The sequence below is a fragment of the Tasmannia lanceolata genome, unplaced genomic scaffold (genome assembly GCF_043159265.1).
Source record: "Tasmannia lanceolata isolate RefF3 unplaced genomic scaffold, GAP_Taslan_0.1 ptg000006l, whole genome shotgun sequence".
Taxonomy (NCBI): domain Eukaryota; kingdom Viridiplantae; phylum Streptophyta; class Magnoliopsida; order Canellales; family Winteraceae; genus Tasmannia; species Tasmannia lanceolata.
The window spans coordinates 3,916,882-3,941,589 of NW_027518683.1; the positions used below are offsets into that span (position 1 = coordinate 3,916,882).

The 24,708-nt window shown below is 37.5% G+C and overlaps 2 protein-coding genes across 3 annotated transcripts; one reads left to right on the forward strand and one right to left on the reverse strand.

The window, feature by feature from the left end:
* The first annotated feature begins 920 nt into the window (after positions 1–920).
* Positions 921–12,395, forward strand: LOC143879314 (spermidine synthase 1-like). Of its 2 annotated transcripts, XM_077381652.1 has the most exons (10): positions 921–1,359; positions 3,517–3,615; positions 5,675–5,751; positions 5,875–5,997; positions 8,429–8,533; positions 9,833–9,905; positions 11,389–11,460; positions 11,547–11,742; positions 11,903–12,032; positions 12,112–12,395. In XM_077381652.1, the coding sequence occupies exons 1-10, from the start codon at positions 933–935 to the stop codon at positions 12,175–12,177; spliced, it is 1,368 nt and encodes a 455-aa protein (XP_077237767.1). In that variant the 5' UTR covers positions 921–932; the 3' UTR covers positions 12,178–12,395. The 2 variants fall into 2 exon arrangements, with proteins under 2 accessions (XP_077237767.1, XP_077237768.1); XM_077381653.1 differs by lacking the exon at positions 3,517–3,615 and having other exon boundaries at positions 926–1,359.
* A 2,321-nt stretch (positions 12,396–14,716) lies between these two features.
* LOC143879315 (uncharacterized) lies at positions 14,717–18,560 on the reverse strand. The gene is made up of 4 exons (XM_077381654.1): positions 18,164–18,560; positions 17,257–17,337; positions 16,310–16,449; positions 14,717–15,042 (listed from the first exon to the last, which is right to left on the reverse strand). The coding sequence occupies exons 1-4, from the start codon at positions 18,476–18,478 to the stop codon at positions 14,793–14,795; spliced, it is 786 nt and encodes a 261-aa protein (XP_077237769.1). The 5' UTR covers positions 18,479–18,560; the 3' UTR covers positions 14,717–14,792.
* Positions 18,561–24,708: the final 6,148 nt, after the last annotated feature.

Genomic DNA, 24,708 nt, shown 5'->3' on the forward strand with positions numbered 1-24,708 from the left:
AAATCTTGTCTTATTTATTTAATTCGCGTGAAGTGGCTCTTCTCTCATGCAAAAGTTAGCCGCAAGATACCTTTTAGCAAAATTTTATAATAAATCTCAAAGTTATAATTAAATATAAATTAATATAATTTATTTAATCTGGCCGCACCGATTTAAAAAGCGGAGATTTTATATGATGTTTTGGGGGCTCTTCGTCCCCAAGGGTCTTTATTTCGGCGGTAACTTTTTCGCAAGGTTTTAAATTTCAGTTCGGTGAGGACCGAAACCGAAACCGAAACTGAAATTTCGGCGAAATCTTTCTACGGCTATTTTCTTGGGTACATAATTTAGACAGAAATTTCTGCTGGAATTTTGGTAATTGGGATAATATTAATTAATCATTAAGAATCGAGATTTTTGGGTGAAATTCCTTAAGTGAAATTTCGATTGAAATAAAGTATCGTTTCGAGTATGGTGCATTTCGATTTCGGTCTCAACCGGAACTCGAAATTTTGGATTTCTGTCGAAATTTAAAACCTTGCTTCTTGGAGGTCCCGAGGGCCTCACTCACTGCACTGAGAAAAGGCATATGCCAAATGTGAATACCCCCCTATAGTCTCTTATTTTTCAAAAAGGACTATAGGGACCACACTATAGGATGATCCAAACTGTCCATAAGATGGACCATAACGTACATAGGTTGTGCCCAAAAAATCATTTCCATATTATATCCCAACCCTCTAATTAAGGGTGTCAATTTTGGCTCGGGCTCAGAACCTCGCTCGAGCTCGGCTGGGAAAAAGCTCGGCTCGAATCCTTAACGAGCCGAGCCCGAGCCCGAGCCGAGCTTTTGTGCTTAACGAGCCGAGCTACGCATCTATGCCCTATCCCACTGACAAATAATATAAAACTCACGAGAAAAGAAAAAGCTCTCAACCCTAATTGAGAGTTCTATGATTTTCTACTGTACTCGAACAGTAATCATACTCCCAAAGGGATTCTTAGGAGGCGTCTTTCCTAAGAATCATTGCTTTATCTTTTCAAACCCTTTCTTTATTCCTTTTTATTATTCCTTTCTCACGAGCCCTGATTCCGTGCATGATTTCTCTTCTTTCTATAAAATAGACTCCTGCTCAGAAGTAGAGTGTTGGGTTTTTAGAGGGGGAAAAAAATCCATGGCAGAAGAGAGTTGTGCTGTTTTCCCTTCTGATTTGCCCATTAAGAGGCAGAGAGAGTATGAAGATGATGAGGAGAGTAATGAGAACAATGGGAATGTGATTCCTTCATCTGTTTCTGAAATTATTGAGGATGAAAAAGAGCCCAATTGCATCTCTTCAATTATTCCTGGCTGGTTCTCTGAAATTAGTCCCATGTGGCCAGGTGGATTTTTTTCCCAATTGATTTTGTTTTGTTTCTGACTTTTTCTCTTCTGTTTTATTTTCTCTTCCTTTTTCTGAATAGGTTTTTATGTTTAATTTTTTCTGGGTAGTTGTTTTCTAGGAATGTTTTATGTTTAGTGGGCTTTTGTAGATGTAATTTTCATGTTTTTTTTTTTTTGGGTAGTCGAAAAATCATACAATATGCTTATAAAAAAAAGGGTTCTGACAAGGAGAGATTACTCAGAATTTTCTTTTCCTTTCTGGGTGAGCAGTCTTCTATTATTGTATATTAGTACCTACCATCATCATTATTATCACCATTATTACTTATTATATATTAATATTTTCATTGTGGTCTTTATGAGTATGATACTATGGTTGTTTAAGATTTTTTATATTGCTAGTGTGTCTTTAAAACCTAAGTCTTTTATTTTATTACTTTTGGTTCTTGTGATAGGCTATGAAACCTTATCTGACTCCTTTTTTCTGGTAGGATTGATCCTGATTTTTTATTTGTTTATGGGTATGTTGCCAAATCATTTTTTCTTTTGGATATGGTCATACCCTATTTTCATAGGCTTCTGATCCATGTTTTCTACTTAAGTGGTATATTCCGGTTCCTTTGGTTTGCTCGTGGTTTTTTTATGTTAATTTGCAAAACAGTAGTTATTAAATTTCCTTTGAGTGATCTAAGTTTTATCTAGGCCTCCTGGTTTAATGAACATGCTTCATAAAACATCGTAGTGGATGTCGGCATGTTCTTTAGTTATATCAAATCTTTCTTGAACAGTCTTTGTAATGGGAGTTGATGTTGTTATACTTTCCCCTGCCTTTTTTTTGAATGGCTATATTTACCCCTGCTTTGGATTCCATTTCTTTTCTTAAATAGTCATTATAATGAAAGTTAATTTTTCCCTACTGAAATTATATTTGATTCTTATATAGACACATACCTATAAACTTTGGTACTTGATATGCATATGATATACGATTATATATGTTCAAGATCAAAAGTGTCTCAATATCATTCAAAAAAATAAATAAAATATCATAAGAGTCTCAATCTTTCCTAGGGACTCAGATGTACAAGCTCATGAGTGGGTCAATCTTCCCAGGGAACTCAGCATGAACAATCTAAAAGAAAAAAATTCACCATGATCTAGACAGGATTTCTACTCAATTTTTTTTTTAATTATTCAAGGCAAGATATACCTTTTTCATAAGGGTTTTGCTGGCAATTTCTCATAAAGCCATTTCATGGCTCACTTTTGCATGAGAGAACAGTCACATGGGCACACTTTTTTAGCAATTTTGTCACATTCATTTAGTTCATATGATGTGGCTGTTCTCTCATGCAAAGTGAGCCATGAAATGGCTTTCCGCGAAATTGCCTAGCAAATCCCTTCATAATTATAAGGTCGATAACTTACAGGCGATCACCTAGGTCGTGGACACTTAGATGACCAAAATGCCTATGAAGATTAATTGTGGTTCAACTCTTTGAACATTCTTTTGATTTGGTTGTGTTTATCAAGCCTTTTGTCTTGTTTGAAACGAAAAGCTTCAAAGAAGAAGGAAGAGGAGGATTGAATTTGTGACTTGATACTTAGGAGTCAAATATGACATGATGCAAGGAAATGCATAGATTGATGATTTCAGTAGTTGTGAGATCGCTAGAAATTGAAAAAGGCAATGAAGTCAATGGAAACACTAAATATTAAATCCTTGTCTCAGACTGTGCTTTGGAAATTTCTTACAACTACCTCCTCAATATGTTCTTTAGATTCAAATTGCTCTTAGGCATGTCTATGTGCTTTGCTATCTTGTTTCTAGCACTAGGGTGGGGTTATTAAAGTTCTTTTACAATTTTTCAGTGTTCTATCTGCTACTTGTTATAGTGCGGATTCCTACATTTGAATTGCATAGTTTGAATATTTTAGGAGTACATTTTTTTTTTTAAAAATCCATCCCTTCAAATACAAATTTCTCTTGGGCATGTCTATGTGCTTTATTGTTTATTTCTAACCCTATTGTGCGGTATTAAAGCTTTTTAACATCTTTTCAGTTAAGTTATTCTATCAATTACTCATGTCCATGTGCTTTATTGTTTATTTCTATCCCTATTGTGAGGCATTGGAACTTTTTTACATCTTTTCAGTAAAGTTATTCTATCAACTACTCATGGTACTGCTGATTAGTGATTTCCCAAATTTGAACAATTTGGAGATGGTCTTTGATTATGTCCCAAGCCTCCAAGGTCAATTTTCTTGCTATGGCAAAGTTCTTACTGCTTTTTGTTTTTAGTAATATATCATTTTCTGTAAACAGTAGCTAATTGAATTCCCCAGTTCTAAATTTTTCCATTCTTTGTGATATCGTACCTGTTAGCAATGATCTTAGGAATGTTCTTAGTCTCTTTTGGGGCTTACGGATAGATGGAGGGAGCACATAGGTGCAACAGCTCATGCTATCTGGAATTAATACTTTTGTTGCGTTATTTAGAGGATCTAGTGTGGTAGGAACCAGGTTTTCTAAGATGTCATGTCATGTTTGTGTTGGTAATGTGGTGATGAGAGTCATGTCAGAGGTGTTAGATGAGTTATTCTTTAGTCTTTGGAAACATTAGGCTTTCTCAACTTCATTTGTATTGGTGCATGATCTGTGTGGAATATTCACCTTGTCATTCTTTTTCGAACAACGGTGTACTCACCTTGTCATTTGTCATTACACTGGGGGTTCCTTTAGGTAGTGTCATTCAAGCTTAATTTTGATGGGGGTCACTTTTATGGAGGAACAATGCTCTTAAGTTTGATGGCCTTCTGGGTATTAAAGCCCGTTGATGGTTAAGTTAGAGGTTCCATTTTCTAGGGACTTCATCACCTATATGAATTTTATCTTTGGATTGAGGGAGAATTCCGCTACTACCCAATTGGTTAAGGGAGGCCTATTCCATTTTGGAAAGAAGTTTTACATGTACTGAGATTTTTTTTTTTTGTTCTAGTGGCTTCTCTCGCATCCATAGAGAAGCACACTCGCTGGCAGGAAGCAATCATGTCCTGTCAGTAGCAAATAATACTGTCTATGATATTCCTAAGCTTTTCATTTATTTTTTTCCTTTAGCCTTTTATCTTAGTTATGTGTTAACTCATTTGATTAGAAGAACTTGCCTCTTTCAAAGCACAAGATATTGAAAGCATGCTTTAGATCCTGACTATCATTTCAAATTGTAGAAAAAAAATGAAAAATTAAATTGTATTTTACATTTTTAAGGTCAATTACCTTGAACTGCAAGTGACAATTCTAGCTTTGTGTTGCAAATAGTTTACTTTTAGTCAACAATATGTTGGGAATTTGGGATAATAAAGAATATATTTTCAACTCTTAGCTTGTTAATGTACCCACACAGTTTGTTATTGTTTTAAATTCACTTTGCACTATTAACTTCTTTAATTGTCAGAAACAATGATTAATTCATTTGGATACCCTCTTAACCCTATCAATGAGACATACAGCTCAAGACTATGGTTAGGGCTTGTGTAGGTTGCTCCCTTCTTGTTCGCCATTAACACGTCGAACAACCCAGCTGCTTCTCAACATTCTTCCCTCTAAATCGATTTATTAGGCTTCACTGAACAATGTAAGCAAGGGAGTGATGTGGATTTGGATGTAGAAGAGGAGAAGTTCTTAAAAAAAACTATGAAGTAGGACCACCTAAGAAGAGTGTGTATAAAATTAACATTTACAAATTTGAAACATATATCTTTATCTAAATAAAATACAAAAGTTAACTCTTTTGTGATTGTATCTGTAGAAATTTATAATATTTAGTTTAAAAAGGTGACAAATACTGCAAGCAATAAAAAGTTGATTGAGTCGAGGGGGTCTTGAGGCAATCATGGTAGCAGTAGTTGGGTGTAGGAGAAAGAAGAGGTTCTGAAGTAGTTGGAGCGAGATTTCACAATGGGAATGGTAATATGGATATGCAGTTTAACTTATTTTTCAGGCTTGTAGTTACTTGATGTCTTTTATCTCCATCCCCTACCTTAGATATGCAAGTCTATTTTGCATCTATTATTGGCTATGCATGTGAATACTGTAGTTGTAAGGCTTGCAAGTCAGGTAAATATTGTTGATAAGTGTTTTTTTAGGTTCTTATAGTTCTTTTCTTATCTTTATTTTTCAAATTTTGTTCTTAGAATTCTTGATTTCTCCTTGTTCATGTATTTTGGACTATAGTTTCCCAAATTTCTGCTTTACCATCTCGATAAAAACAATGTGCATTGAATAACTGTGCTTTTTTATTTAATTGTCTACAGGAGAGGCCCACTCCTTAAAGGTAGAAAAGATCTTATTCCAAGGGAAGTCTGAATACCAAAATGTTATGGTATTTCAGGTATTTGACACTTTATGGAACTAAGACTAAACAATGTTCTCTTTGTTTCCCTTCCAGATATCCTCCCTAACTAAGCAGATTTATGCTAATTGCAACATATTGCGGTCTTATTTCTTGTTTCAGTCAGCAACATACGGCAAGGTTCTTGTCTTGGATGGGGTGATTCAAGTCACAGAGAGGGATGAGTGTGCATACCAAGAAATGATTTCCCACCTTCCGCTTTGCTCCATTCCAAATCCTAAGAAGGTATTCCTATCCTTCTATAATTGATGGACTCCTTCGTTCTTTAGCACTCTTAAATACTAGGCTTCTATGCATCCTTAGTTTGAGATAAGAATCTTGTACTTAGCTGCATGTTGTTTCTATATCCCTTTGGGTCTCAAATAACATTTACTCACACCAAAGTGTAGATTGTATCTTTAAATGTTTCACATTTTGTATGCACCATTAACTTGTCAGTGTAGTTTCAATAGAAATGAGAATCAGAAGATTGGGTTTCTTGTACAATCTATAGTTTTTCTTAAGTTGAAGTTACACAATAGAAAAAAAAAGTAAATAATTGTTCAACCTATAGTAGGTGATGAAAATTGAATTAAATCAAGTGGACTGATTTGTAGGAAATTGGGATTGTTTGTGACCAATAGTCCCTCCCAATATGGATGTTGATTTAAGAAGGTTCAAGGAGAGGGGTGATTAATGTAACATAACTGACAATATGTGCATGGTTCAATGAGTTAAAATGCGTGAATAAATAGTAGAAAGTGAAGTGAAGGGCCAACTATCAAAAATTGTATACTGATTGAAATAGAGATTGCCGAAAGATCTGAAGGAAAGGAATGAAGTTAAATAGATATGACTAGAAAAGGGTGGTAAGACAACAAAAATACGAATTTTTTATTTTCAAAAAAAAAAAAAAAAACACTTGGGAGGTACAAAAGACCTATGGTGGTGCATGCACCTTTATGGCTAAGTGAAACAATGAATCTTGCATGCATCGAAGACTAATCATACTTATCAACTTCCCACCGATCGTTAATATCATAAAATACTTCTGTATTTATTGTGTTTTTGTTTTCTTTGGAGATCTATTAAGCACCAAATGCTCACCAAAAAAGCATATAGGAAGTCTTTCTTTTTTTTCTTGTCTTGGTAAATGATATCTTGTTAATTTCCTTATGGTCAGTAGGATTTTTTTTTTTTTTTTGGTTCTTTCGTATGTGTGTACCACCTGTTTTGGTGAAGACACAAGATGTTCCATTATCTTTGTTGTCAATTATCTTCTGATGGGCATTTTGGTTTTCTTCTGATATGGAACGTTTTGATGTTCCACCTGTTTTGGTGAAAACACAAGAGCAATTTAAAGTTAAAGAGTTTAAATTTGGAACAAAATTGGAAAAAGATGAGAAGAAAATAGCAAAAAAATTCAAAACATAGCTACATATTTTATTATATCTGTCATTTATCAATATAATGTTAAACATATACGTAAAATCAAGATAATGTAAGTACCATCTATATAAGCCATGTAAAGAGAGTTTTTTGTTCATGCTTATCTCCTTAATTTGATTGGAGGTGGTTTTTCAACTTAAAGCCCATAAGAGTACTTAATTTTTCTAGAGAAAATGGTAAAAAAATTAAAAAAATAGGAAGTACTGACTGGAACAATTCGCAACAGGTAGAACGACCGTGATAGTTTGGAATATTCAAAATAGATCGGAACGTAATTCTATATGTTCTGATATGATTTCTGTTCAAGTTTCCTTATCAGAACATAATTTTTCACAAATTTTTTCCAAAATGGAATGGAATTTACGACTAAGGTGCATCTCCATTTGCCGACCTCCACACATGCTGAAATCGAAATCTATGGCCTTCAAGTCGCTCTTGAATTTCTTCAATCACATCCACAAATATCCAAGCCATCGAAATACATACAACGAGTCATCATCAATGACAATGTTCTCGAACCTCCAGAAATCGACCAATCTAATACCCTGCTAGATTGCTTGGGCCTCCGCTTCCTTTGAATCCTTCTGTCTCATAGACCCCGAGAAAGCCCACTTGACTATACCAGCATTGTCTCGAGGGAATCCTCCCCCACACCTGTTGGGGTGAGGTTCCCAATACTTGACCCTTCAAAGTTCAATTTATACTCTCCAACACCAGGATGGGCCCAATGGCGAGCGGGAGGAGAGTGAAGATCCTTACTGCAGCAAAGTACTCTCCAGAAATGTCTAAAGGCAAAGGGAGAAACTCCTCTGAAACAAGGACAGATGGCAACCCAAGGAGTTGCGTCAAGGTTTGAGCTTTTGGGAAAGTCTAATGAGAGGATTTAGATTTGTTTTTAAAATGTGGTTACTTTTCTCTTTCCAAATAGTCCAAACATTAGCCATGAAAGTCTACAGCTGCATTACTTTGAGGAATTGATTCATATCATGAACTCTGTGGAGGACCAGACCTGTTTCGATAGGCATACTTTCTTTTTACTTGGACGGTAATTTCTGTGTTACAGGTTTTGATAGATCTGCTGGATTAGAAGATGGAACTTTCATCATAAAATCTAGATTTCCTCTTTCTGTTTCATAACAAACTTGTAGTTGCCTCCTCTCACACGGTACTTGTTCTAAAGAATTCTCCTATTGCTTTTACTGATTTAGGCGACTGTCACTTGTGTCAGGTATTGGTTATTGGAGGAGGTGATGGTGGCGTTTTGCGGGAAGTGGCTCGACATCCTTCTGTGGAGCTTATAGATATATGTGAAATTGATGGAATGGTTGTGGATGTGAGTAAATGACCCTTTTTCAGTCGTTTCCTCATGCTTTGCTCATGGCTTAAATCAATTAAAATCTATGTCTCGGGTATCTACTCATTTATGGAAGCAAAGTTGGCATACAAGTTAAATTTTGTTATCAACATGTATTAGTGTTTTTACCATTAAAAAACATTTATTAGTGTTTTCTTTCTACTTTTGATATTTATTTACAATTTTTGAGAATATATTGTTCAGAAAAAATGAAACATATGTTTTGGGGCCATAGGTTGGCGTCAGGTTGGTAGCCGGCCGTAAACTTTGCCACTTTTCTATGAAATGAAGCTGCCAACCGTAAACTTTGCCACTTTTCCATGAAATGAATCATATAGAAAACTTCATGAAATTTTTCTAAAGGATTCATTAGCCGACCCCAACTAGTTTGGGACAAAGGCTTAGTTGAGTTGTAGTTGAGATATTTTGGGGCTATGGGTTATTACTTAATTGCTTGAAAAACCATGTTCCTAGTCACCCTTGAATTATAAACATCACAGTTATATTTGATAAGATTCTTGACATACTTGTGTGTATAGCTGTTTCGTGTTTGTATGCAATCTAATTCACTGAGATGCTAATATTGTACACTAATATGTTTATTCCTTAAGAATTGCAAAAATTACAAGTGTTCTCTTTACGATTGTGAAAAGACATGTACAAATATGCTCTCCACAATTGAAAATAATGAACTGTTGTACTTATTTTTCCATTATATGGAATTCATTAGTGGTTTTGTTAGCAGCATATAGTCTACGCTTACGAAGATTCTTTTCTTTGTATGTTTTAGTCTCAAATTATTATGGTGAGAAGATTATCATATCTGTAGCTTGTCCTTGTTTTAGGATACTCAAGTCAGGCCCTTTATTTGGATGGGGTCAGCATATATAGGAGTTGATGTTTATTTATGTCGGGCATATATGATTTTGTACAATGATATCGTCATGGTTCTACTGTTCAAACAATATCTGAAAATTTTCTTAATACAAGCATATGATATATGTTAAGTTTTAATTGTTTATGCTATTTAAAGTATATTACCTGTCATAGTAAATATCTAGCATGCCTTGTTTAAAAAAAAAAATATCTAGCATGCCTGAATGTAATATATTATATGGTTATATTACCTTTTGGTTGGGTGGTTGAAATTATATTTAGCTAAAATGGACTACACTGGAATGCCGTATCAACATCTGAACCTGATAGCACATGCCACGCGCCTTCTCCTAATCAATGAAAATTTACTGAATCCTATCAAATTTCTTTCTTCTTATCCAGGTTTCTAAGCAATTTTTTCCAGACCTTGCAGTTGGATATGAGGATCCTCGTGTGTCTCTCCATGTTGGTGACGGTATGATCAACTTCCTAAGACTCCTATATTTGTCCAATTAGAATGTTCAGAACTATGAGCCGGTGAAAAAAAAAAAAAAAACAAATGAAGAGATGGGTGGAGTGTACCAAAACAATTAGGTCTTGTTACCATTTCCTGTATCTAAAATATATTCATCATAGATAACTATGGATATAACATGAAGTTTTAATATTTAGTTATACAATCCATTTCAAATATATATATATATGACTGTTATGTTTGTTTCTGTTCATTAATGTCCTTGAATAGTTTAAATGGAAAATGATGTTCTGCTTTGTTTTTATGCATGCTATGTGCTAGAAAATTTATGTATTTTTAGAACGAAAGGGGTTCTCCTCCATACTCACTGGAATATATCATATTCCCATGCTTCCTGGTTCTGTCGTACTCATGTGGTCTACCTTGATTAATATGAGCCATTCACATGGCTGGTTCTACCTTGGATTTCCCTTTACCCGGGAATCAAACACTTTAACGATGTCTTTAATGGCTTTTTTTTTGGCTATTGAAACTAGATTATTGCATGTCTATATCTTATACTACATTTTTGATGGATGAATCGGACAGTTAAAATTGATTGTTCATAATGATCTTTAAGCAGTGAACAACTGCCCAAGATTGAGCTCTACCACTTGAATCTTTTAGATCGATCATGGCTGGCCGCCTGGCCCCACATGTGTGGTACATGTGGGTTTGTTTCCCATATAGTATGTGTGTGTGAAGTTGAATGGTGTTCCGTTACACTACTAAAAATGATCTTTCCTCCAGTCCATTCCTGTCCCCTCTCCTGGCTCCATAGGTTCAGATGCATAACTCCCAACCGTGAAGTAGATCTCAACCGCAAAAGGCTGTGAGTCTTAATTTTCAAAAACTCATTGATTGACTCCTAACTCTGTGAGTTAGGCTTGGTTTGATTTGGCTCCAAGCACTGTCCAAACACCAATTTTTGTAAAAACAGTAAATTATTTTACTAAATTGTCTGAGTGATGTCTTTGTTTTGTATTTCCCTTGGCCCAGAAAATGATGCCTTTGATGGCTTTCTTGGCCATTGAATCTAGATTGTTGCATGTTTATATCTTATACTGTTTTTTACGTATCTTATTCGGACAGTTAAAATTGCCTGATCATAACGATCTTTAAGTAGCGAACTGCCCAAGATGAGATCTACAACATGAATGTTTTAGATCGACCATGGTTGGCTCAAGTATTGTACACAGGAATAGATAATGTATCTGGGCGTCCTGCATGCGTTGGTTTCCCTTACATACATACGTACACGCACGCACGCACGCGCGCGCACACACACACACACACATGGAAACCAAAAGACCAAATCCTGGATTGATTCCAAGCATCTAAACATTCCATGGGGCAATTGGAGTGAAAGAGAAATTTGTGGTACATTTTCATGATTTTTCATTTTTTAATGCATCATTTCTTTTCTGTGGTTCTCAACTTGCAGGTGTTGCCTTTCTAAAGGCAGTTCCTGAAGGTACTTATGATGCAATCATAGTTGATTCCTCTGACCCGATAGGTATGGTCTTTGCAAACCAGTTACATCCCTTTTCCATTCATGGTGCTAGTATGGGACCCTTTCTGAAATCGTTTATGTTAAATCAGGGCCCGCGCAAGAACTCTTTGAGAAGCCATTCTTCGAGTCAGTGGCCAAGGCTCTTCGCCCCGGAGGAGTTGTATGCACTCAGGCAGAAAGTATATGGCTGCATATGGACATCATTGAAGGCATTGTTTCTGTTTGCCGCCAAATATTCAAAGGCTCTGTGAACTATGCATGGACAACAGTACCGACATATCCAAGGCAAATTCTCAATTTTACTTCTAATTTAATGATAGATTAATCTTGTCGATTAATCCTGTCGATTAATCAGTTATTCGTTGTGATTCAATTTAACTTCTAATTTAGTGATAGATTTTAAGTAGGAAAGATTAATGCTAATTTTATTGTTCAATCTTTGCAGCGGAGTAATTGGTTTCATGCTTTGCTCCACCGAGGGGCCAACAGTTGATTTTCAGCATCCTGTGAATCCCATTGACGAGAGTGAGGATCTCTGCAAATCAAAAGGACCCTTGAAGTTTTATAACTCAGAGGTGATTCTCCTCCTCCAAATTCCCCTTTTCATGCATTCATGAGTTATGGGTTCTCTCTCATTTGATTGATCTTTTGCAGATCCATTCCTCTGCATTCTGTTTGCCATCTTTTGCAAAACGGGTAATTGATATGAAAATCAAGTGAATCCAAGAGCTTCGAGGAATGGGATTGCTGTTGTAATTTATGGGCAATCATCCTTAATCGGAATAGTCCGTGATATCGGACCGTAGAATAATTAGAGGTTTACATTGGTTTATCTTTACACGTCGAGTTGAGAGTTGTAGGCCAATGATAAGGAATTTCAGAGTTCTGTTCATGTTCTTTTAGATTCATATTTAATATGCAAAATCATCATTCATCAATGGTCTGATGGTCATATCTTGGCTTCATTCATCTCAATAAACAGTTGGACACAACTTAGTTAAGATTAGAGAAGACCAATCACCTGCCTTATATTAACAGGATGGCAGCAATCTTTGTCTGGTAATTATCTTTATTTTTTTATGTTTAATCCTGTGTTCAATAACCCTTTACCTGCAGCTTTGTCTGAGACCTTTGCTGCTACTAATAAAACTGAGCTCATGATTCACCAGAAAACTATATGACCTTATAGGGACACTTAAATGGGTTTTAAATCCAAGGTCACTAAATGATTCACATCCGATTTCTTTAATGGCATTGGTATTATTGTGTATTCAATAACCATCTGAAAAGTAAGATGATTCACTTCTTTTCAGCGCTGCAAACCTGGTCATTTTATGAAAAGAAATATTTCAAAAATTTCTCAATCACCATTGTCCAAGAAAATTCTTTAGCCACTATGTTGTTGATTTCTAAAGATTGATTTAACAAAATATTCACATTGGGCTGTTTGGCATGGAGACAACTATCCCTGGAAACCAGCTATCCTCTTTGAAAACTTCCGCTTGATTCAGAAATCAGCATCCCCTTTGAAACCGGTTATCCCTTATGATTCCTCTGCTAAATCTGGGATATTGAAATCTCATGTTCTTGTGATTCAAACCCTACAACTGCTCATCCAATCCCTTTCTCAGCTCAGCTATTCTAAGCCATCGAGGGATAGCTTAGAATGCCCGTGCCAGACAGGCCCACTGAGTTATAAGGTATCTAGTACGATTGGCTTGAGATGGATGCCACCATTTTCCAATCAGGCTAAACTTAACCCTGACAACGCCCTATGAGAAAGCAGAGACCATCATAATGTTTGGTATTGAACCAATATGGAAAAGCTCCAGAGCCTATAGAATGCGCGTTAGTCTACGTGGTTTAAACTTGTCTCAAACCATGCTAGATCCCAATTAGTCAGGCCCTCAGTCTCATACCATGCTAGATCAATAGATCCCACTTAGGACAGTAACATTCCATCATGCTTCCCCAGCCATCGTGCGGCTTTCACTTTAGCCTTTCTTCCCGGTAACCCTTTCCATAGGTTGCCCCTTTTGTAGGAGCCCACTCTTTAGTAACTTCACTCTAGCGGCTTTCACTCCACAAGTCACCCTTTTATGACTCCAAAACATGACACGGTGGCTGCTCGGATCTCAAATAATAGGCATCTAGCTGGCGCCAAAACCTCCAGAGCTGATGGAATGCATTAGGCTAGGACCTCTAAATCTCTCCCATACCAGGGAGGGTCCCACCTAGTCCCATACCTAGGCAGACTGCCACTCACGATTGCAGCAGTGAAGGGTATGAATAATGCATTCTCTGTCTCGATTGCAAGTAAATACTCAATTGGACCTACTTGTCATTCACGAACCTTGGAAAAAATAAGAAAAATAATACAGCAAGGGCAGAGAGACCAATGCCATCACCAGTTTGTCTGTGAGAATCTATAAGAAATCCAAGCAACAAATTCCACTATAGATGAAGACTCTGATCTCATCCTTTGAGCTCTAGTTTCCTGATGCCTGTAAGCTACAGGAGTCTGTTGATTAACTGTATTACATTTCCTTTTACGGGAGAGATAGAAAGCCGATACATTGATGTTGGGGTAATCATTTTTGGAATATATTGATGCGGCGGAATTTAAAAGAGTTGGAAATAGATCAATTCACAGTACTTCCACAGACCCTATCCAAAGCTTATTGTTCACAACACAAAGGCGGACAAATGGGTATGGATGCCAGATTCTCAAGATGGCCTCTTAGTAAGTTTGGGAACCCAGATAAGGCGGGATTCGGAGGGGTTATTCATATTCCCGGAGGGAAAATTATCAAGTCATACTATGGCCCTGCAGGGATCGGTGATGCAAATGAGGCGGAAGTGTCGGCACTGTTATTCGGATTGCAATGATATGTAAAAAACAATATGGGGCCTTTGATAGTGAAGGGAGATTTAACCAATGCAATTGCGTGGGCAAAGAATCGAATCTCTGGGCCATGGCGCATCTCTAACAAAATTGATGAGATAAAGAACCTTATCAGCGTTATTCGACCACAGTTGGTTCACCAGAGGAGATACGCGAACTCAATGGCAGATGCTTTAGTGAGTGCAGGAGCGGATCTTCCTGTCACAAGGATTGTGTTGGGGGAACACTCTGGGGATCCACTTTGAGTCGTCACTGTAATTTTGGTTTTTGACAAGGGCGGGATTCATTCCGTTTTATTGTTAATCGCAATTTGTTTCTTAGGGACAGCTTGTCCCTTTTTGTAAATTTCGATGATTGAATAAAATAACAGTTACCTTTCAAAAAATAAAAAAGAAGAAGCAGATACATGAAGTCATGTCGGGTACAAATGTTAAAGTGGTAATTGTGCATCGATATAGTCTTTTGGGTTCATAGACATGATACACAAACTGTGAGGAAGAAAGAAATAAATAGCCAGGAAGACTAGAACTCCAAGATCTGCCTCTTCGCCCACCGCTGGCTGAGGAGGGTTTCTCCAGTATATCTGACTCATACACCACAGACAGTATAGGCTTGTCACCACCAGAATAAGTCTCAGGGATTGACTAGATTGTGTTGTAATGGACTTCCCGGGCTTCATTCTGCAGAACAACACAGACAATTGTTCTTTTGAGGTCATACAAATGGCTCACCCATATTAACATATAACTGAGAAACAGAGAGAGATGAGTCTACTGATAAAAGAAGATGGATATTAAGCCAAAACAAAGCATTAGAGAGACAATAAAAATGCAAGCGAAATGTAGAAAAGTGACTGGCTATTGTGTTGCTTGTCGTTCTCATTGTGCTCCCAAAACTTTTCTGGCCATTAATAAAATTTCCAGCATACTTGCCGCATCTGAAAGCAGTTATCCAATGTAGCCAATAATTTATCCACAAAATATAAAAATAAGAAGAGATCAGAATTCCCTTTCAAGAACAGTTAACTCTATTTTTTATTTTTTATTTTAAATGAAGAGCAGTTTAATTCCACCATGAGTTCCTAATGCAACTGAGGTGCCAGCCCCATCTGCAACTCCTTAGGTACTACGGTCTACGGAGCCTTTCAGCAGAAGCAGAAAAAGCAAGAAAGAAATCCCTATTGGAGGTCAAATTTTCCTTATTTCAAACTGTTGCGTTTTATTTGTGTACAGCACCAGAATGGCTCATGCTTTATAGTTTTTATGAGTAATGGTGCGCTACAAAGTTGTTATATATGAAAGTGTAGGACATATGTAGGGAGTAAGATCCTATATAGAATGTCACCGCAAAACCATGCAACATACAGAGTAAAGTAAGAACAAGTATCTTGTGTTGTGAGAGTTTCTATATATAATAGTTTTTAGTAAACCAAATGGTGAGCCAAGTGGAAATGAGTTTACCTAGTCCAACTTGTAATAATATTTGAATTTTATTCCACAGATAACTAGAAAATTAAAAAAATTCAATAGCACAATTGTATGTGGGATTCCTTCACTCTTGGCCAAGTTACAATAGTTTCTTGTCAAATAAAGTTGTACTGGTACAGAGAAGTTTGTGTTCAGAACTAAACCAGATTGGAAATCAAATGGCAATATGCTTTACTGGGCTACCATTAATGTATTGCCGTCTGTCTTTAATTTAACTGAAAACTATAAGAATGAATATGCTAATTCTAACTGAGATGTTTGCTGCCCAATGTTAAACCATTTCTCCCATCCGAGTTCATTGTTCCAACTACACCCACCCAATGACTACAAATCAGAAGACCCCAAAAATACTTTCCTGTTGGGATACACCCACACCAGTGTCCTAATGTGATATGACCACAACCATTTGCATTACAGTTGAGCACAGTACAGAGACTGACAAATGATGTGTCATTGTTACCTGTTGATGTAAACAAAGCCTCCTATCAAACAACTGCACAAGAACCCAACTACAATAACAGCATCAGGGTTGACAGGAGCTCGGCTTTTCCACCAACCAGTGCTCAATATCCAAGAATACATCGAAGAATGCCCATTTTCCTGTCCATTTGAACAGTAATGAAGTTAATCAGTTCAAAACACCTCTAGAAGAACAAAGAGTACTTGAAGAAAGAAGAACAGGCTGATTGTAAAAAGAAAAATCTCCAACCAGACTGGAAGCAAGAAATTTGTGATCCAGCAACAGTAATTCCATAAATGTTAGCTACATATGTGGGGAATTGTCTTTTGATAAGGTGATTTGTCAGTACATTTGTTAAGGCAACAAAGTCAAATATTTTAAATGGATAGAAATCCTGGTTAAACTTTTTGGAAGCCTTCTAAGGTAAGAAATGGACATTGAAAGTTTCAACTTATTTCCCATTTAGAAGGATCCGAAAGCGACAGTTTCAACTTAGTTCCCATTTAAAAGGATCCGAAAGCAGCATTTGGCCGTGCTAGCAAAATTTTGTTATCTTTTCTTTTTCGAAAATAGCAAAATATTGTTATAATTCGAACCAACATGTAGATTTGCATTCGTATGCATTTGATTGGCCTGGAAATGACCACAGATGTCAGCGAAAGAAATTTTATATTTTTTTAGATGGGCGAAATGAGAGTGCCAAGGGCATATAGCACCAAAAAATCAAACACTCATCAGTCAGAACCGGATGGTTAACATAATGACAGTAAGCTGGATGGTCAAGGTGATAGTTGCCCTGACATCAACAGTACATACATCCAACTCCAACAAATTAGATGAAAGAAGAGCTTCCATGCAATATCCCAACAAAGGAAAATTACGTCACTAATTTCTCCTGCGAATAAAGCATTTACCCAATCTCAAATTGAAACAAGCAGATTTCTTACCTCAAACAAGTGATCTAAGAAAAAGTGTGTCAGCGAACCCGCGGACACCAGCAGGAAGCTCTGCCTTCTGGTAAGAGGCACCTGCATCATACAATCATGACCCAAATTCCTGTTATATCATCTCATCACTCAAATCTTCCAGAGCTCAATCAGTATCCCAACACTTAAAACATACAAAAAATTAAAAAACAATTCATTAACATATATACTCACAATCATGATACAAGAATACGGATCAGGTACAGGATATAGCCAATACAGTTATAAAAGTCTATGACCATGTAGGGTGCTAAGTGCTTAAAAACGTGCATGTAAGTATAGTTATGAATATCGAATTCATATCAAACCACAATAAGAGAGCAAAATATGCGATGCTAGATCAGTGTGGGGATGTGGATAGATAATCCAAATTCAAATCTCACATTAGCATAAGGTTCCTTATATTGGGCAATGCTTAAAATTATGGATGACAAGGCCATCCCCATTGCAGTGGTCAATCTGTCTTACAATTTAACAATTAGACGATATCCAGAATGGCTTTTTCAAGGCTTAGAAACTGCAGAGCTTTTTGCACAAACTGTTGATCTGGTGGGATCGGCCATAGTTCGCGATTAGACTAACTTCCCATTCAATTAGCAGCCCAAAAATGGCCAGTTAATCATAAAAAAAGGAGCAATTCTCCACATTCAAAGGCAATAGTTGAAGAGATTGGACAGTTAGGATCGTCCAATCACGAATCATCATAAACAAGTGGAAACAGGCAGGCAATTGTGCAATTCATTTCTGGGTTCACTATGATTACCATATGATCCAACATGATCAAGCAAAGTTCAATTTTTCAAATTGAAAAACTCGAAAAAAAAAAAAAGCACAGAAAAATGGAGATATAGGGTTTTGTCGAACTGACCCCAGAGATGGAATCCAAAAGGCCCTTTTGGAGGAAGAATCGAGAGACCCAGCTGTAGAAAATAGATAAGGGTAGTCCCAGAATCAAAATATAGTAAAAGGGATGGTGAATAGTATCCATGACGAGAGAGCCCAAGCTCTGTCCGATTCCGAGAGTGGAAGAAAGCCACTCGGAGAAGGAGCCCAGGTCTGGACCCAAGAAGGCGTTTGCTGCGTAGACGAGGCAGTGATGTGGGCTGAATCTTCCATGGGAGAGATGCATCAGACCCAGCCCGGATCCGAGGGCGTAGATGGTGTGTGGGCCCGGTCCTGGCATCAGGGTGCGTATTGCGCTCACACACCTTCCTCGATCTTTATTTCAGTCTTCGGAAGCTCTGTACTAAAGTCGGCCTTCTCTGCCGGTTATCTAGGGATCTGTTCACTTGTTTTCCCGGGAAAGGAAAAGAAAATATTTCCCGGAAATCTGACATGGCATTAGGAAAAGAAATCCAGGGAATCTGTGCAGGAAAAGGTTTCCCTAGACTTTTCTAGACTGTTCACTTGCGCAGGAAAGGAAACGGTTCCCAAGGCTCTGTTCACTTGCGTTCCCGGGAAAACAAATCCCTGGAAAACAGCCTCTTTTTTTCCCTCACAAGACAAAATTCTAGTGTTCACTTGCTCTCTCGGAAAAATAGAATTACACATGTGAAATTTCTACAATAAGTTAAAAAATGACATGGAAAAGCCCATTTCTCCCCTTTATGCTCTGTTTGGTTACGTTTTTTTGAGTAAAATAGCAGGGAATGTAATTCTCCTAATTACCCGAGGGGTGTTTGGTAGGGATTTAGCAGAAATTGGAATTTTGACCGCCGGTTATGTCGGGCGCTTGTCGGGTGACGTGGAACCCTCGAAATTCGCAGGACGAATTTCTCCAAATCGAAGGATAAATGGGAGAATTTCTCAGGAAAATTCTTTTTCACCGTAATTTTCATAACTTTTTACTTTTGCTTGTAGTTTTTTCCGTAATTGTCATATCTTATAACATTTTGTTGGTATTTTTTTTCGTAATTTTCAAACTTTATAACCATTTATAGGTAATTTTTCATTTAAAACTTTATAACTTATGCTATTATACTTTTTTTTTGTAGTGATTACTTTTTTTGCTTATTTTTGCTTTTGCTAGCAACAATTGCCTAGGGGTGGCCAACCGGTTCGGTTCTCGGTTCTCGGTTATTTTTTTCGGTTCTCGGTTCCCGGTTCCATGAATCGTAATAACCGAACCGAACCGTAGTACATAGTAGGACCGAACCGAACCGGACCGAACAAAATCGATTCGGTTCTCCGGTTCTAATGGCTAATTACTAATTATTAATTATAATTTAAAAAAAAAATTTAATTAAAGTTATAATATAAGTTATTTTCTTATTATAAGATTAGTATCTATTAACTATTACTTATTAATATTATAAGTAATTTATATTAATAAGTATATGTATAATAGAAATATAAAAAATATTATATATATATATATATATTCAAAAGTTCGGTTCTTCGGTTCCAGAACCGAACCAAAAATATTAAACCCGGAACCGAACCGAATAAGTTCGGTTCTCCATCAGTGGAACCGAACCGGACCCAAAGTATTTTTAAACAGTTCGGTTCTTCGGTTCTGGTTCGGTTCTTCGGGTCTGGTTCGGTTCTGGCCACCCCTACCTTTGCCCATGTGCGCATCTTTGCACAAGGATGTCCACATGCCGAGAAGTGGCATAGGAGAAGTTTACTAGCAAATTCCTATAAAAAAAAGGAAATGTTATCAACACTACTGTTTTCTTATAAGGGCACTCTCACTTTATTAAAAGTACGGTATGGCCCACACCATAGGATGATCCAAACCGTCCATTAGATGGAACATAGCCTAAATAGGTTATGCTCCAAAAATCATTTCCATAGGATGATCCTAACCCTCCAATCTGAATGTTAGAGGGTTGATCCTAACCCTTTATAGATCGGAGGGTTAGAATCAACCAATGGAAATAATTTTGGGGCATAACCTATTTAGGCTATGGCCCATCTAATGGACGGTTTGGATAATCCTATGGTGGGGGCCATATCGTACTTTTTATAAAGTGAGGAGTGCCCTCATCAAAAAACAGTAGTGCTGATAACATTCCCCAAAAAAATCTTAAAAAATACGGTAAAAAAACTCCTGCACATCTCCTACCCCCAACCAAACAACGTCGGGGAGATTTGCTCACAATCTCCCCGTTGACTGATTTCCTTTTGATTTCCCTTTGACTTCTTCTCTAAATCCCCCCAACATATACCAGCATCCAAACAGAGCATTAGGGATTTCATTTCCGACAAAAAACACTCGGATTTCGTTTTCCGGGAAAACTAGTGCCAAAGAAGGGCAAGTAGTTTCCCTGGAAACCTTTTCCTGCACAAGTGAACAATCCAGAAACAGTCCAGGGAAACATTTTCCTGCACAGATTCCCTGGATTTCTTTTCCTAATGCCACGTCAGATTCCCAAGAAACATTTTCTTTTCCTTTCCGGGAAGAACAAGTGAACATAGCCTAAGGGGAGGGGGAAATGGGCTTTTCCATGTCATTTTTTGACTTATTACAGAAATTCCACATGTGTAATTCTATTTTCACTGGAAAGTAAGTGAACACCAGAATTCTGTCTTGTCAAGGAAAAAAGAGGCTATTTTCCAGGGATTTGCTTTCCAGGGAACGCAAGTGAATAGAGCCTAAAGGATTTTATTTTATAATTGTTATTATCCTTATCTTTTAAGTTTGTAGTTTTTGAGGAAATAGATTTTAGGAAACCTAGAGTTTTACTTTTGATAGAATTTAACTAAGCCAGTAGTTGTGACTTGTAAGTAGTTAGGAGTCTTTTTATTGGAGGATGTTTGGTACTTCATGTATATACGTGCCGGTTGAGAACCGAGGGGGGGGGGGGGGACTTTTATTTATTATTGACGAAATACAAATCTGTGAACAGTAGCTTTGCGTTCTTGAATTAAATGGAAGTAGTACTCAACAAGGAGGTGACAAGGATGGGAGATGTGTAGAGTTGTCTAGAGAAGAATAGGGGAAAAGTGATAGTGTGTTTGGTTGGGCCTCAAACCATGTGGAAAATGTAGGGGCGTCATTACCAAAATAAATATTAGAAGAGAGAGAAAGAGAGAATGTAATGATTACACAAGACATATTCTACTCTTCTCCGATAGCTCAAGGTTCAAAGAAAAAGGGAAAGTCCCTGGCTCTTCTTCTCCGCCCCGCCCCCTCCTGCATCCTTCCCTCCATCTCCAAACCTCCTGCAAGGCTAGGCTAACCCGGGAGCTGCGCTGTTGGCTTGTGGTGCAGTTCTATGGTTCTTAATTTTTTGGTCTTCTCTGATTTTGTTTGCTGGTTTCTGTTTGTTTTTTCCTAGTTGATTTTCTGTTGTGTGTCTCTTGTGGTCTCCCCTCTATTGTTGAGTGGGCTGGTCTCCTTTAGGTGCTAGTCTTTGTTCTCCCCTTTATATTTGGGGATTGCTTTCTTGCTTACTGTTGTATCTTTCTTTTTATCTAATATATCTGGTAGGGGTCTTGCCTAAACCCAGCTTACCTATCAAAAAAAAAAATTCCACTCTTCTCCCTTCTAAAATCCACCAAAATGGAGTTTTTCCATTGGAAGATTAGTAGAGGGGACAAGCCCGTCACGTAGGCGCCACATAAGGAAAAAGCTAATAATGATGTCCCCTCCATGTCTTGAAGTCAAATGGAATTTGAGCTCAAATTTTGCAACCAAACAACTTCTCGCATTTCATATTCCGGGAAATGCCGAGCCGTCTTCCATGTTTTTTACAACCAAACAGGGCCATTTAACGCTTGGAATTTTGCTTCCTACTATTTGCTTCTCACTAGACTTGGGGTCGCCAATGTCACTGCCAGTGTTGATGCTAACGAGCAATGGCTTAGGATCATCCGATCAGGGTGTTCTCAACGGACAAGCCCGTCACGTAGGCGCCACATAAGGAAAAAGCTAATAATGATGTCCCCTCCATGTCTTGAAGTCAAATGGAATTTGAGCTCAAATTTTGCAACCAAACAACTTCTCGCATTTCATATTCCGGGAAATGCCGAGCCGTCTTCCATGTTTTTTACAACCAAACAGGGCCATTTAACGCTTGGAATTTTGCTTCCTACTATTTGCTTCTCACTAGACTTGGGGTCGCCAATGTCACTGCCAGTGTTGATGCTAACGAGCAATGGCTTAGGATCATCCGATCAGGGTGTTCTCAACGGATTTGGCCGGATTGAGGTGACCGATAGGATCAACGGACCCAATCGAAAGACATGGAATAAGTGGGACCCAGAAGGATTCACTTGTCATCCATAAAAATAAAAAGGGCTACTGATATCAACTGTTTACATTTTTCTCGGTAGAACCCTAAAATAGGGCTTGATGGATCAACGGCATAGGTTCGTTTGATCAAGGTATTCTCAATGACATTTGGCCAGATTGAGGTCCCCTGTTGAATCCACGGACCCAATCACAAAGAATAAGTGGGACCCAGAAACTGCTATGAAGGAGCATAGAGAGTTTGGATGCAAAGTTAAGCCGAGAGAGAGAGAGAGAGAGAGAGAGAGAGAGAGAGAGAGAGAGGATTACCTAAGAAACTTGATTAGGATTACCTAAGAAACTTGATTAGATTTCAGGTAAAAATCCAGAGAGAGAGGGAGAGAGGATTACCTAAGAAACTTGATTAGATTTCAGGTAAGAATCCAATTCTATAATCATGTTGAACATATGAAATATTACTTCTTTGGTTTAAGAGGCTGTTCTTTTTCTTAACAAGTCATACGAGAAAAGTCAGACACCACATTAGCAAAAGGAGTTGAATTAGAAGCCACATCAACATAGGAAGTGACATCGGCAGAGATCAGAGAGATAGATGCACTGGCCCCATCCACCTTGATGAATGGCTCTGCATCCGCTGTTACAACGATCTTGTCTGCATAATCCGTCAGTAAATCTGTATTTAACAGTGCATTCCTCAGCTGAAACCATGTTACCTGTCATAAGGAAGAGATGAGAACAAATTCATTCCTAGATTAGTAATACACAACTAAAACCAATGTTTACAGTTGTACATGGACTTATTATATTTGAGATCAAGATAATCAAATTGAGCAAACAAATACTGCACTGATAAAATGCCCAATTTTTCTAAATGAGATAAACATTCATAAACTGAAAACTCACCCAAATTCTTTCTTCAACTAACTTATCATTGAAACACAACACCTAATAACAATGATGTGTGGCTGGCATGTGGGATACAGAGGAGCAGTAATTTTTTTTTTTCTTGTGAGACCAGTAAACAGAAACATTTTTTTTTAGAAGGTAACTTAAATTTATTGAAGAAAAGAACACATATAGCCAGGGACAAGATGTCCCCTTATATGGTTCAGATACTTACAGTAGCCACAATCGCAGTTACAAATAGAGTAAGACGAGAGCAAAATAACTACACAGGAGCTCTCGAGTAGATGCAAGAGATAGCCGTCCTGTCCACACCATCTTTTGCTAATTTATCGGCATTAGAGTTAGCAGATCTCCACATATGGTTGAGCTGTGGACAAATGATTCTTACGAGATCCCTGATTTCATCGATCTTCTACGGAGCTAGCCGCCATGGTCCACGGCGTCTACTACATGCCGTGTGTGTGTGTGTGTGTGTGAGAGAGAGAGAGAGAGAGATAACTTTGTTTACATTGTGAAGGAAGGACTTGTCAAGGGTACTTTGATCATCTACTTTGAGTCATCACTGTAATTTTGGTCTTTGGATACCCCTAAAAATGATTTGCAGTCTTACTTGAATATAATCTTATATCTAAACAATGAATACATTAATTTTATATTTGTATTAGTTAATGATTTCCAAAGTGGCCATATTGTACGCATCCAAAGAAACCCTTACTCTACTTCTTTGGTTACTTCTTACGAAGACTTACCATAAGTAATTCCTATTAGAAGCTGTTGGGGGTTTCACGTGAAAGCAAAAGATCCCACATCGAAAAAGTAAATGGATGTGGAAGGGCTTATGAGGACTTGGGCACACTTGTTTTAACGGCTGGCTTTGAAGGGGGAGTTCTACCCGGGTCCCAACAGAAGCTAATGGCTAGTTTTGATGTGCAATATAATTGAGATAGCGGTTGCAATTTGTGTTTAAAATTGAAATATGATTGCACCCTGATTCCTATTAGATTAAAAGTTTAGACAAATTGCACCCAAAATACAATTAGATTGCACCCAAACACCGTGGGTCCTCTCATTTACAATTTTTACAAGGAAAATGGTAAAAGAAAGTCACTTTTATATTCCTTTCTAAGAGCCCAGTGTGATTGAATCCATTGACCGGAATATTAACCGTAAGACCAACTTGGGACCGGCTAAACCTGAACCCAATAGCTTCAACCCAATTCTTGCTTGGGTTCGGTTGGCAAGTCATTGCGTTGGGTTAGGGTTAGGGTTAGGTTTGGAAAAGAACAAATCAATTTAATTTCAGATTGGGC

Excerpts from the sequence above, each read along its gene's own strand:
- LOC143879314 (XM_077381652.1), top strand. The coding sequence starts at position 933 with ATGATTTTCTACTGTACTCGAACAGTAATCATACTCCCAAAGGGATTC. Across the intron at positions 5,998-8,428 it reads CCATTCCAAATCCTAAGAAG|GTATTGGTTATTGGAGGAGG; the intron begins GTATTCCTATCC and ends CACTTGTGTCAG. Across the intron at positions 12,033-12,111 it reads TGAAGTTTTATAACTCAGAG|ATCCATTCCTCTGCATTCTG; the intron begins GTGATTCTCCTC and ends GATCTTTTGCAG.
- LOC143879315 (XM_077381654.1), bottom strand. The coding sequence starts at position 18,478 with ATGCCAGGACCGGGCCCACACACCATCTACGCCCTCGGATCCGGGCTG. Across the intron at positions 16,450-17,256 it reads TCTTAGATCACTTGTTTGAG|GAAAATGGGCATTCTTCGAT; the intron begins GTAAGAAATCTG and ends TCAAATGGACAG. Across the intron at positions 15,043-16,309 it reads GGCTTTGTTTACATCAACAG|AATGAAGCCCGGGAAGTCCA; the intron begins GTAACAATGACA and ends GTTGTTCTGCAG.